General features: G+C 38.6%; 1 protein-coding gene across 1 annotated transcript; it reads left to right on the top strand.

The window, feature by feature from the left end:
• The first annotated feature begins 3,254 nt into the window (after positions 1–3,254).
• rab38b (RAB38b, member of RAS oncogene family) lies at positions 3,255–10,735 on the top strand. Its single transcript, XM_046040928.1, has 3 exons — positions 3,255–3,673; positions 5,935–6,212; positions 8,962–10,735. The coding sequence occupies exons 1-3, from the start codon at positions 3,445–3,447 to the stop codon at positions 9,109–9,111; spliced, it is 657 nt and encodes a 218-aa protein (XP_045896884.1). The 5' UTR covers positions 3,255–3,444; the 3' UTR covers positions 9,112–10,735.
• Positions 10,736–12,595: the final 1,860 nt, after the last annotated feature.

Raw genomic sequence — 12,595 nt, 5'->3', positions numbered from 1 at the left:
TTCAGTCCTTATTTTTGTGTTTACACAAGCAGGAATGTGTTCATGTTTTTTGTAATGTGCAGTATTTTCTACTGGTTTTCAATGTAAAAATCATCATAGACAGTTGCCGTATGTGCATGCAGGTTTGTGCCAACTGAAATTTTGTAGGTCCATTTATATGAATAATTCACTGATATAACCTACAGAAGACATTTGTGTTGGTCTTATCTCTGCATCTGCTTTTCAGATAGCCAGAATTAACTATGTAGACGTGCTGCATTAAAGGTTTCCGTCCAAAATGCAATACATTTTTTTTGCAATATATGGTAAATGCTCCATATTTGCGTTCTAGAAATTTTTCATTTCATTTCATGCAATTATAGGAATAATAATTTATCTCAAAATTATAGTACTGTGCCATACTTATTTACATTCCTGCAGCAACAACTTTGAAATAATAGGGTGGAAATAACAGGGTGGATAAGTCATTTTTGAATGACTTAAAAATCCAAATTTTGTTTTTATCATGCTGCTAAGAACTGGATCGTGTGCAGCATTATTTCTGGACTTTTCTTTTCTGGAGTAGATGTTACTTATGAACCTTTTCTAAATAAGAAGATAACTGTGTCAAATCACAGTGCGATAATTAATAAACCTAAAGGGAAATAGGGTTTCTAGGGCACTCTTTATTAAATAACATGCCATATAATTTCCTATGCCATAAATGTAGACCAAAATTGCTCAGCGAAATTAATATTCACAAGATGGTGGGTTAAGTTTATTAGTAGTTAGAGTGTAATAGCTTTGAGGAGCCCAGAGAGGCAGCAGGTGGTATCTGCTGTTACATGGGCTCCTATCCTCACTGATATAATGGCAGGGGTGGTGACGCTCACTATAATGTACTACAATTTAACAGCACCACAACATGCAGCCTCAAAACGACCACAAACACTGAACATTATAACCATCATGAAGATATGGATTTATTGCAGAAACAAATGAAGTGTCAACTAAGTATAAATTCTTCTTTACAGATAATAGTCTTTAAACGCACACACTTCTGCTTGGAGAGTTTACTGTCCCAAAACTGGAAGCATTTGATTTCTCTCACTCCTACAGTCCACTTTAGATTCACATGATGAAAACTCATGTGGGTCAAGTGCATCGGTGTTGGGTGTGCAGAAACATATGTATAATCACATGCTTACTCATAAACACAAAATTCTCTGCATTCTGGTCAATTTTACCGTACCAACACCTGTCTTTCCTGCATCAATTTATGGTGGAAATATGGTGGGGTCTAATGCAATAAGGCACTGAGGCATTCTGTATTGCCTTCAAATATGTATTCTACTTTAGATAACAATTTCTCATTTAATATCATCCCACACTTATATGTGTCAACTGTCACAACCCAGCTCAACAGCAAGTGACAAAAGCGGGAAACCACACAGTCTGAAAATAATAATAGATATTTTAATAACTAAATTAAGCAAAATATACAATTGTAGGTGTCTGTCAGATCAGTATGTATGCAGTGTATGTGTGAGTGGAGTGTATGGGTGTAGAACACAAAGAACCAAACAAAACAGAATCAGTCGGCACGCCAGGAGAAGAGGGAGCCAAATCATCAAGCAGGCTCCTTTGTAGCCACCTGAGCCCTCCCTGCTCAGGTGTGTTGCATCTCACACCAGGTATCAACTCCACCCACCAATTACCTAGATTAAAGGGACAAAACACAGCAAGATACAACAACAAGAGAGGGCCCACACCTGGGGCCATCCCACAACACACATGTAGGGTGTTGGTTTAGTTTAGTCTTCCCTCCTGCCTTTTTTGGGGGGGAGTTCGGGGGGTCACCTCTTTAAATATGCATGTGGCACCTTTTCACATCAATGATCTATAAATTCATTTTAATTATTTTATAAGCCCCTGGATTTTAATAACTCCTGTGTTTCAGCTCATGTTCAAAACTTTCTGCACATTCAAAATATATCCCACATATCTGTGTTCTCTGACATTTGAAGAATAAAGTCTTAATATTTTGAGATGTCATAATATTTATAAAATAAAATAAATCTACCTGTCCTCCTATACTCTGCTGTACATCAGTCTACGCTCTGCTGATGTGGTAGTGCCGATCCCCTTCAGAACCTCTGAAGATGCAGAACCACGTTTGGGACTGTACTGGATGAGACAATCGAGGTGGACGAAACTTACTGAAAACACTTCTGATCAGGCATAAATCTCACCTCAAATCCACACAAATTTATGTTAACTTCATCAACTCCAATACAGGGCAGCTCACAGCCGCTTCAGAGGGAAGTATCCTGGAGCAGTGAGACAGTCCCACACAGAGCAAAGGTGTCTAAGCAAGGGGGACGCAGAACAGCGACACAGAGCTACCGATCAGAGGAAAGACGCCACACTGCAGTCCAAACTTTAAAAAAATGAAAGTCTGAATAACTGTAGAATTCCAGGAAAGATTAACACATGGACATTTGACTCAATATATCTATTATGACTTTATTCTGGTAGGTTATTCTGGTTAGTTGCTTGATAGGTAGGGTGCACCGTGTTTGTGATATTATGACAATAAAACTATAGTAGGCCTATTTCAGCCGTTCATTTTACAGTAGAGCGTGTCTTCAGAGATGGGCGCTCTCTAAATGACAAGGTGTATGAAGCATTGACAGTTTGTTTAGTAGATAATGAGAGGATAGAGGAGATATCATGAATTGTCTTAGTAATGTCTTAGCCATGTTTGCTTTATTTGACGTGCCTGAACCTGCAGTTGGATGCCGTGTGTGTTGCTAAATGGGGTGAAAATGTAGCCTATATTGGTTAAATATTTACCTACAGTAAAATGCCTTGCAATAATGTGACGAAAATGAGAGACCTCTACAATTACTATAAGTATATTTTTGACATGGACATGACTATCTGATATTACTGTCTTAATTGCATTATGACTGCACTTTTGAGCTGCATGTAAACATTCAAGGAGCATCCACTCTTTTGTCAGATAATGGAGGAAAACGGGGAGGAGTTTAAATTTAGCGTTTGAAAAGGACACTTTAAACACTAAAGTATCGCCCTTTTTTTCCTGGAAAGCTTTAGGCTTCGTCTTTATCACGAAGGCGACTGTCTCTCAACAGGCAATGGGTTAACATGTGACAACACTTGCATAAAGTGGCCTATATTACACGAAAGACTCACAAAGCCCTCTAACAGGAACTACACGTCTTCAACAAACCGTGCGCACTGCGCGTCTCCCCAGGGTGACGAGGCGAGGTCACAAGTTCCCAAGCACAACCCCTGAGCAGATCACACGCTTCCCCACAGGGAGGGAGGTTCCACAACCCAATCCGAAGAGGGAGACACACGGGATAAAGGGCTCCAGGCCTCAAACGCTCACTCATACAAAGTTGTGAAAGCTGCTGCGTCTGAGATCCGACAGGTGGAATGACCAATTACTCAGCAGAATCCAACGGCATGCAGACTATCCGAAAGGAGCACCTGTACAAGGTCCTGGTTATCGGAGACCTGGGGGTCGGGAAGACTTCCATCATCAGGCGCTACGTTCACCAGTCCTATTCCACCAACTACCGGGCCACCATCGGAGTGGACTTTGCCCTGAAGGTGTTGAACTGGAATTCTGAGACTATCCGGCTTCAACTGTGGGACATTGCAGGTGGGACAGTGAAGAAGTTGAAAATGTTTCAGGTATTTAATTTGCGGGGTAGCCTACATGTACATAGTTATCTTCTGCTGCTGTCACTCCAGCAACTGAAGCAAAACTAAATCATCTGGAGGGTCCAATACAGCTCATTGAGAACAATGCATTTGTATTTCAGTGTAAAAATCTAAAGTAGTTTTGTATTTAAACACATCCAAGAAGTAAGGAACCATTTCACACCCTCACTGAAAAAAGTCTTAACTGTTATTTAGCAAGATTGTTTGTCATGGTTCCTGAAAAGTTGATGATTTGGGGAGATAAGACTTATCTTCAGAGTGACAGGCTGTTGTAAAACATTCATAGGTCTATGCAGTGTCACTGTACAGAGTTGGAATTCCACAACGGTGGATTAGGACCATTATAGATTTTTTTTTTTTTTTTAAAGCCGTGGAAGGGGTACTAACATCCCGAGAAAATACTCAGAAATCGTAAATTTACAAGGGAAAAAGAACCACAACTCCAATATTATCTGAGATTAAAGTGTTAAATTACGAGGAAAAGAGTCTGTGTGCAGAAATAAGAGAACAGGTGAGCTTTTAGACAGTTAGGCAGATACGAGGGACTCCAACTAAGTCTCTTGAAAGCACGTGTCACATCGTAGGCTAGTCATTTAGATGTCTGCAGTTCTTCCCCAATTTGTTATGCTTTTGGTATTTGAACAGAAGGAAGTATCTCATAATACTGGTTGGTGAAAGTCCCTTAGATGTGATGGCTGTTATTAATATCTGTATACCCTGCTTTCAATAGAGTAAAGCCCTTTAATAACACAAGCACATCTGTAAATAGTAATTTTTTTTTTCTCTCAAATGTATGACTTTATAGAGTATCCATGTTTTTTTTTCTCTAAATATTACCCCCTCTCTGGCTTGGTTTTTTTTTTTTTTCCTTTTGTTATTTCTTTACCTAATAATTAAATTACTATTTCACACAAAGGATTCTCACTCACTCACTCACACACACACACACACACACACAAATTGTTGCTTAGGCAAGACTACCATCAGTCCTTCACTCATGGTATGGTTCTGTCATGAGGTTACCCATGTGAGGGAGATGTTCATTGTAGCCTACTTAAAAAAACAAAACATCATTACTCACTCACTCACACAAACACACACACATACACAGTACACACACATAAATGCAGGCACATACTTTAAGCGGTTAATGTGGATCCAACAAATGCAATTCTCTGCCTAAGTCTTGCCTACCTGCTTGAAATTCTTCCTAGGGAGGCGTAGGGACAGACTAAGTATAGACTGAGAAATTCTGGTTTGTTATCATTTATAGAGCGGTACATTTTACATGTTGTACTTGGAAATCATATAAAGCAAATTGCACCATCAGTTTATTGAATGACAGTGTGTCAGGTGACGTGTGATGCGAATGTCTGTCTGAGTCGGCTGTCACACTACTGCAGATGAGGGTTTCTTGTGAGTTATAAGAATCATTCATACACTCTCTTGCACAAAAGGAGGAAGTTCTCAATCCATGTCCTGTCAGATTTTCCATTTCCTCATGAGGCAAATAGTAGCATTTTGTCCTCGTCAACATATTTCTAGCAAAAGCTAAAAGTGTACTTTCACGCATTAATATTTATCAACCATGTAAACGTTCCTGCTGAAAGGGCATAGTATGTAATACAAGCACGATGCGCACACCCACACGCTCAGTTATGGACCAACAAGTCCTCACATTAGACAGCAGAACACACCCCCTCGGGTAATGTCATGTTGACAGCTGTTCCAACCTCCTGAAGCACCTAATTTCCATTTCCTGCACAATACACACGGATGAACACCTATACATGCATACTCGCACAAAGACATGGTTATACAGATACATTGTATGAATACTGTTATCATCTATGTCAAAGTTTATTTTCATTACAGGTCAGGCAAAATACAGGTTCAATTTAAGTAGGCCTATTATCAGCAGGAACAAGGAGTCGCATTGACAATCTAGTTAAGAGCAACGTGACAATAAGACCACAGGAATGTGCTGTTTCATGGGAATGCAGGCACTGCTAACTGCAGTCTTAATAGCAACTGCATTAGATGTTTTGCAGCAAAAATGCAGGAAAACAATGAAAATCTCTCATTAAAGTGATGGCTGGAACCCACAATGTTGCCACACTAATGAATGAAACTCCCTGTTTGTGTGTGTGTGTGACCATGTGTATGTGGTGTGTGTGTGTGTTTGTTTGTTCCTCACAGGTCAGGAACGTTTTGGAAACATGACACGAGTGTACTACCGTGAAGCCATGGGAGCCTTCATAGTGTTCGATGTGACAAGGCCCACGACCTTTGAGGCCGTCATGAAGTGGAAAGAGGACCTGGACTCCAAACTAATGCTGGCTGATGGACAGAGCATTGCTACTGTGCTGCTGGCTAACAAGTGTGACCAGGGGAGGGAGTTCAACAACAATAGCATCAAAATGGACCAGTTCTGCAAGGACCATGGCTTTGTCGGGTGGTTTGAGACCTCCGCTAAGGTGAGACCAGAGCAAGGTTATGGTATTCTTGTTTGCTAATCATCTGCGATGTGTCATGTGAAATCAAATTATTTAAATAGTTTGCCATTTTGTTAAATGCTCTTATTTTTCTTTCTTGTTGAGAGTTCGATGAGAATATTGAGTCTACTCTCATCTGTCAGTTAAATATGAACCTGGACCCAGGAGACAATTAGCTTAGTATAATGACTGGAAGTAGGGGGAAACAGCTAGCATGGCTTTGTCTAAATGTCTACTTGACTAAATGCAGATATATATATATATATATATATAATATGTGAGCTTTAGGGGTGCTGCTATGCAGATTTTACACTGCCAGACAGAGCCAGACTGGCTGTGTCCCCCTGTTTTTAGTCTTTATGCTAAGCTAACTGGCTGCCTGCTTTAACCTCATATTTAACAGACCGACACAAGAGTGATCTCATAAAACTCAGCAAGAATGCAAATAAGCGTATTTCCCAAAATATTGAATTATTGCTTTATTCATCAACATGACAATGAATGATTGTGGGCCAGTGAGTGGCTGGTAGAGATAATCTCCCACTCAGGTCACTTCAGTCAGTGAAAAACATCCCCTCAGAGCCAACTGGAATTTCATATCCTCATGGAAAGTGGCTCTGTGGGATAAATTTACTAAAGAGGGTCAGAACAAGTTACTGAAGTGAAAAGTTAAAAGCATTGGAGGACTGGGTTTTTTTTTGGTTTTTTTTTCAACGTGGTATTCAAAAATTCATCTTTCAGGGAGTTCTGCTTCCCATCACATAAAAGTTATTTAATCATTTCCTTCTTTGAGTAAATTCAAATTTGATCATATTATCTATCACACTATATATATTTTGTATCCGCTTAATCTAACATGTCATTGAAGCTTTATACATTTTTTTTATTGATTGAAATATAAACTTTCAAGATGTCAATTTAAAATACAGTAAATGTGGGATTGGACAATTGTTTTCTGTACAGTACGTGTTTATAGGGACCTGCCAAATAAAAAAAATAAATACAAATTTAAAAAGCACCCACACTCTGCAATACTTACACATAGAGTATATCAATTCTACAAATGTTGTCTTTATTCACACATCTTCTGTTGACACTAATGTGTTGCAGCAGCATAAGTGCGCTGCCATTCTTGTGGTGCCAAGACTCAACATTCTGTAAGGTCAAGGATCATAAGGTGCAGGTTCAGCCAGAGGTGTCAGAAGTTGGCCATGCAAACAGACATAACCATCCTTCTTTAGAGAAAAATATTGTTTATACCACTCACATTAGGTAGTTTCAAACACTTTTAAGGTGCACACATGGTTTTGTTCATATGAAGGAAGATGCCAGTTACCCAAATTCTGAACATGGTCAACAACTGTTAACATAAAGGATATGTACCTACATCAAGGTATAAAAATATATATAATATAAAAATATAGCCGCAATGATCATGATCCAAACAAGTCACAAAAAAACATTTGACATTTTCAGAGAAGGAGAACAGATACAGATGACTTGAGAGACTAAAGTAATGAAAGAATTTGGACTTTGAGATGATTGCGGAAACGCAAACTCGATTTTTACAGCATCACCTTGAGATCAGAGAGTGTCATTATATGTACCTGGCTACTGGGTGAAATGTTCAACCCACCTGCAACATTTTGTGTTTCCAAGTTTTAAAGTTTAAGCTGCACAAATACATTTAAGCAGAGAGAAATAAGAATAAAGTGTCATGGGATCCAAATAAAATGGAGAACTTAAAGTCACTATGATTTGAACATCCCCATTGTCTTCAAGTCTGACTTGGTCACCTGGGGATTTGAACCCTGGAACTTGATATCTCCAGAGTAGGTGACTTACTGACTGAGGTACTGGTGAGAGGCTGTTTCCACCCACCTTCTCACAGGTTGAGGTAGTAACGTCATATGTGCCAGACCCGTATAGTTTTGTCAGTTGAAACTTAAAACGCTTCCAACTGTCAAGATGTGATAGTGGCCATCTGGAGAATGACTGTCGAGTTTGGTAGTGTTTGAAGAAAGACTTAGCATATTCTGAAAAATATAGAGTGAGTGAGTTCTGAATTGACCATAGGTTGCAGTGAGGCAAACGTACATATCAGTGGACGTGCTGAAAAGATTTCAGCTCTATAGGACGTACGGGTAATTTTCTTAGATTTTTTTGAAGTTAGGAATGAGAAATGTCTAAATTTCTAAAATATTCTTTTGAAAACTTTTGATCAGTGACTTCCATAGGTGATACTGCAAAAATAGGTTTTGGAAAAAAGTGATAAAAAGTCGTATAATTTGACATTTTTAGAGCAGAAGACCATTGGAGCAAAGATGCAGATGAATCCAGAGATTAAAATAATGAAAGAAGTTCAACTCTAAATGAAGCCGTTTTCGAGATAATTGCAAAAATGCAAAGTTGATTGTTATAGCGCCACCATGAGGTCTGAGGTCTTTTTTTTGCCTGAGTAGTGGGTAGAATTTGCAACCTATGAGCCAATTTTGGTGAGTTTTCATCCAGCAGTTTTTGCTGCCCAAACACTTTTTTAACCATCCCAAACTGTATCCATTAAAATTTGTTTTTTACTTGGGTACTCTTTTTCTTGGGGTCATAGATCTTTTTTATTCTCTTTTGTCATTGTCCTAGTGCAATAATATAAACAATCCAAATGGCAGTCATTTATAACAAAAGAAAGTAAAAACTAATTTTAGAGCCATCCCTAACTTTATCTCTCCTTTAGGACAATCTCAACATCGCTGAAGCTGCAAACTTGCTAGTCAAGCACATCATGGCCACAGAGAACGACATCCTGAAATCTGTGGTCCCAGACACCATCTCACCTCACCTCGACTCCAACAGGCAGATGAGCTGCTCTGGCTGCTTCAAATAATGAAAGGAAGGAGGCAAGATTGAACAGAGTTGAGACACAATAGGACTTAGAGGGACAGACACAACCTTTCAATGAAATCTAAATACCTGCGATACAGTTAGGCCTCTGGTCCAAACCAGAGTAGAAGATTTTATTTTGCTGCCTGTTTGTGTTCTCAGTGACCAGTTCTGAGCCAACCTGAGCTTGCAAACTAAAATCACATGGACTCAGAAGTTACAAATGTATTTTATGTAAAGTTCTTGGCAGACAAACAAGAATAACACCCTTGTCTATGCTCTCTGGAATGATTATTTAAAGTATCAAAATGCCAACCTTGCCTTTTGGTGCTGCTCATTCTAGCTGGTCAAGATTAGGTTCTCATCTAACACCTGGAAAAGGAAACGCAACTGGCACTCACCTGCCTGACCAAAGTGAACAAAAGGAATAAATGTTCCCAACATGCTTGGTGCAGTAATGACAGAAAGATAATTCAAATTATATATATTCTTCACCATTTTAAGCAAGTATGGTTGTGTTGCTTTTCACTGTGAAGTTAAACCAGTGTCAAAATCATTTGTAGACAAATGCGAAGCAATCCACATATGCACTGTGATCAGCAAACACAGATTTGACACTTGAATGCTGAGCATTGCACATAGTTTATATACGTATGTTGAAACAGTGGTTTGAAAGGGTTAGATTTGAAAGTTAGACTGTGTTGGTTTGCAAATAGTGAAGAATGCTTTTGTAGAACTTTTAATTTGAAAAACAGCGACAAAGTATTGTCAAAATTCAGAAGACATGCAAAACAATCAACAAATAAAATATGACCCATATGCGCATTTTGCGTTCATTCAAATTCTGGTTTTCAGGTATAAGTCACTGATTTCTAGTTGTGGATCATGATGTGTTTGTTTGTGGATTTTTAATCTATTTGTGGATCATGTTTTATATTTGTGTATCATGACGAGTTTGTAGATTATGAATCTATTTGTGGATCGTGTTTTATATTTGTGGATCATGATGTGTTTGTTTGTGGATAAGTTTATGACTCATAGTCTGTACATTTACAATGATGTTGAGATAGATTTACCCCCACAGTTCTCACTCTATGTACCTTTGTCTCCACATACACTTGGGGATAAAAACAATGTGGGAGACATGCAGGCTTCCTTTACAGTTAGTCTGCAAGAGCCAAAGAAAGCAGTATTGACCACTTTCAGTGGATCCCAGACTTGCTATTGTGAATTTTGCACATACATTGCTTTTTTGTTCTGATTTTTATTTATTTACAATATGCTTTTATGAGTGTACTGCTGGTAAATGTATGATGCTATTCTGCTTAAAATATTTCCTACAACTGACCCTTGTGTAAGCCTTATTTAATCAGGCAAAAAGTAACAATTCATATTCATAGCAACCACTTGGTCGGGGCGAGTAGCTGCAAAGAAAGGAAGAGTTAAACACAAACATCCCAGAGCTTGCCTAATGTTTGTCCTGCTGCTGGGCAGCTCCAGGTGACTAGTTCTGGTTTCCTGTTAGTAATTAAAGGCTTGTCAGACATGTTTTTTTTGTTAATGGAAGAAATGCTTGTCCTGTCTAAACTTTGCTGTGATAATTAAAATACTGGGCTGCAACATCTGAACATTTGCATGTCTTGTTTTCAGAATTGTTTCATTTGTGCATGTGTGTTATTTTTCTTCATCAGAAGGAACATTGTGTTGATTGTGTGGATGTAGCTGGACATTCTAATGAGTTCACTTGCCAAAGCCTAACCCTCTGTATCCATGGTAACTGGATCAAGTCTTTTTTATGGGTGTCCTCTAACGTCTGTGTGAAGCTATTTCTCGCTGTGCTCGCAACCATACAGACACACATGCATACACAGACCATCCTTCATTTTACCTTTTTTACTTCGTCTTTTTTGCTCCCCTACTCCACTCCAACCACCCCTATTGTTTGTTATCCTGCAATTGCTGGATCTTTGTAAATAAATAAGAGTATGGTCTAGACCTGCTGTATATCATAGGTGCAATGAGGCGGTATATAAATAAATAAAATTTAATTGAAGTAAAGATCTCTCCGTCCTCTCTCAGTATGGCTGCTTCCAGTGTCTTTCTTATATATGTCCCCTGTCCCTCTTTTCTCAACTTTCTCTCATTCTCTGGTTTATATATAGAATGTACAGCACATTATATAAATATAATCTATAATATCTATATATATATAATATATCTACACAGACTCATCTACGTTCATACCCAGAGATGCAGTACTAGGGTTAGCTGTGGCTCAGGAGGTAGAGAGGGTCGTCCACTAATGGTAGTGCGATCCTTGGCAGTCTGGATGTCATCCTATAAGTGTCCTGTACTGAACCCCAATACATTATACAATATTGTCCATTCACCATAACTTTAATTGATCTTACAACAGGTTGACTGGTTGCATGCATGTGATTTTTTTTTAGGCACGGTATGTAAACCCACTGTTGTCTTTTTTCTTATGCACACTCACACACCTTTTCTGTCTTAAGACAGACTTTGTATAAAGTGAAGTTTATATACACCTAGTCCCTGGGTGTAAATGTGTCAAAGCCGGAGATAATCAATTGCATTATGTGGTGTGATGCCATTTACACAAATTACAGTCAGTTTACAATATGACACCAACACGACAGTGTCATGTGTTAGTACATTTGGTCCTTATATAGCCTACTGTACTTAAACAATGCCTTCTCCACAGGATCCGAATTTTACAGTCTTAGTTTGGCTCATCATGAGGGTTTGTGACATCAGGCATCATGTGATGTCAGCACATTGTCACACTGTAGATTTTAATGATTAAGTCTAAAGAAAGAGCGACATTCTCACACACACTACACTTCACACACACCCGCTATACTTTACAAATTATTTCATGTTTGGTCCTGCAAGTATCCTGCACATCTTCAGCTGATGACACCATGTGTGGATTGCCACATAGTTGTTCTTGTTCATTATTTATTTTACAATAAATAAAAAATAATTTAAATTAAAACTAATTTCACACATGTCCCTGTTTTTTTTTATTCATACAATGTGATGCCAAAGTACCCTAAATTGAACAAACCATTTTATAGCGTCATTGTCACTGTACTACTTTAGAAAAGCTTCACAAATCACTGATCAAGAGACAGTGAAACAGCTTCCACGTGTTAGTTTCTACTGAGAAATGTGTGTGTGTGTGTGTGTGTGTGTGTGTGTGTGTGTGTGTGTGTGTTTCCTCAGGCTGATCCAGGACTCCCAGGTTCTCATTAGGAAACCACATGACTATGTGGATTATTCTCTGCCTGAGGGATTAGATTTGGTCGTTTGCTCTTGGCTCATGTTAAGACATCACCAACAACAACCCATCAAATGATCCAAACATGCTATATAACTACTTTTCTGAAGAATTTGGTCATCTGAAATTCATCAAGTAATATATAAAGGTCTGATTTAAATTATGCACATGTTTTAAGAAACAA

The sequence above is a fragment of the Micropterus dolomieu genome, linkage group LG23 (genome assembly GCF_021292245.1).
Source record: "Micropterus dolomieu isolate WLL.071019.BEF.003 ecotype Adirondacks linkage group LG23, ASM2129224v1, whole genome shotgun sequence".
NCBI lineage: Eukaryota > Metazoa > Chordata > Actinopteri > Centrarchiformes > Centrarchidae > Micropterus > Micropterus dolomieu.
This window is presented reverse-complemented; position numbering and strand designations above follow the sequence as displayed.

Bases quoted from the DNA above. Each gene is read 5' to 3' on its own strand.
- rab38b (XM_046040928.1), top strand. From the start codon at position 3,445: ATGACCAATTACTCAGCAGAATCCAACGGCATGCAGACTATCCGAAAG. The intron at 3,674-5,934 runs GTGGGACAGTGA...TGTTCCTCACAG, and splicing joins TCAACTGTGGGACATTGCAG to GTCAGGAACGTTTTGGAAAC. The intron at 6,213-8,961 runs GTGAGACCAGAG...TCTCTCCTTTAG, and splicing joins GGTTTGAGACCTCCGCTAAG to GACAATCTCAACATCGCTGA.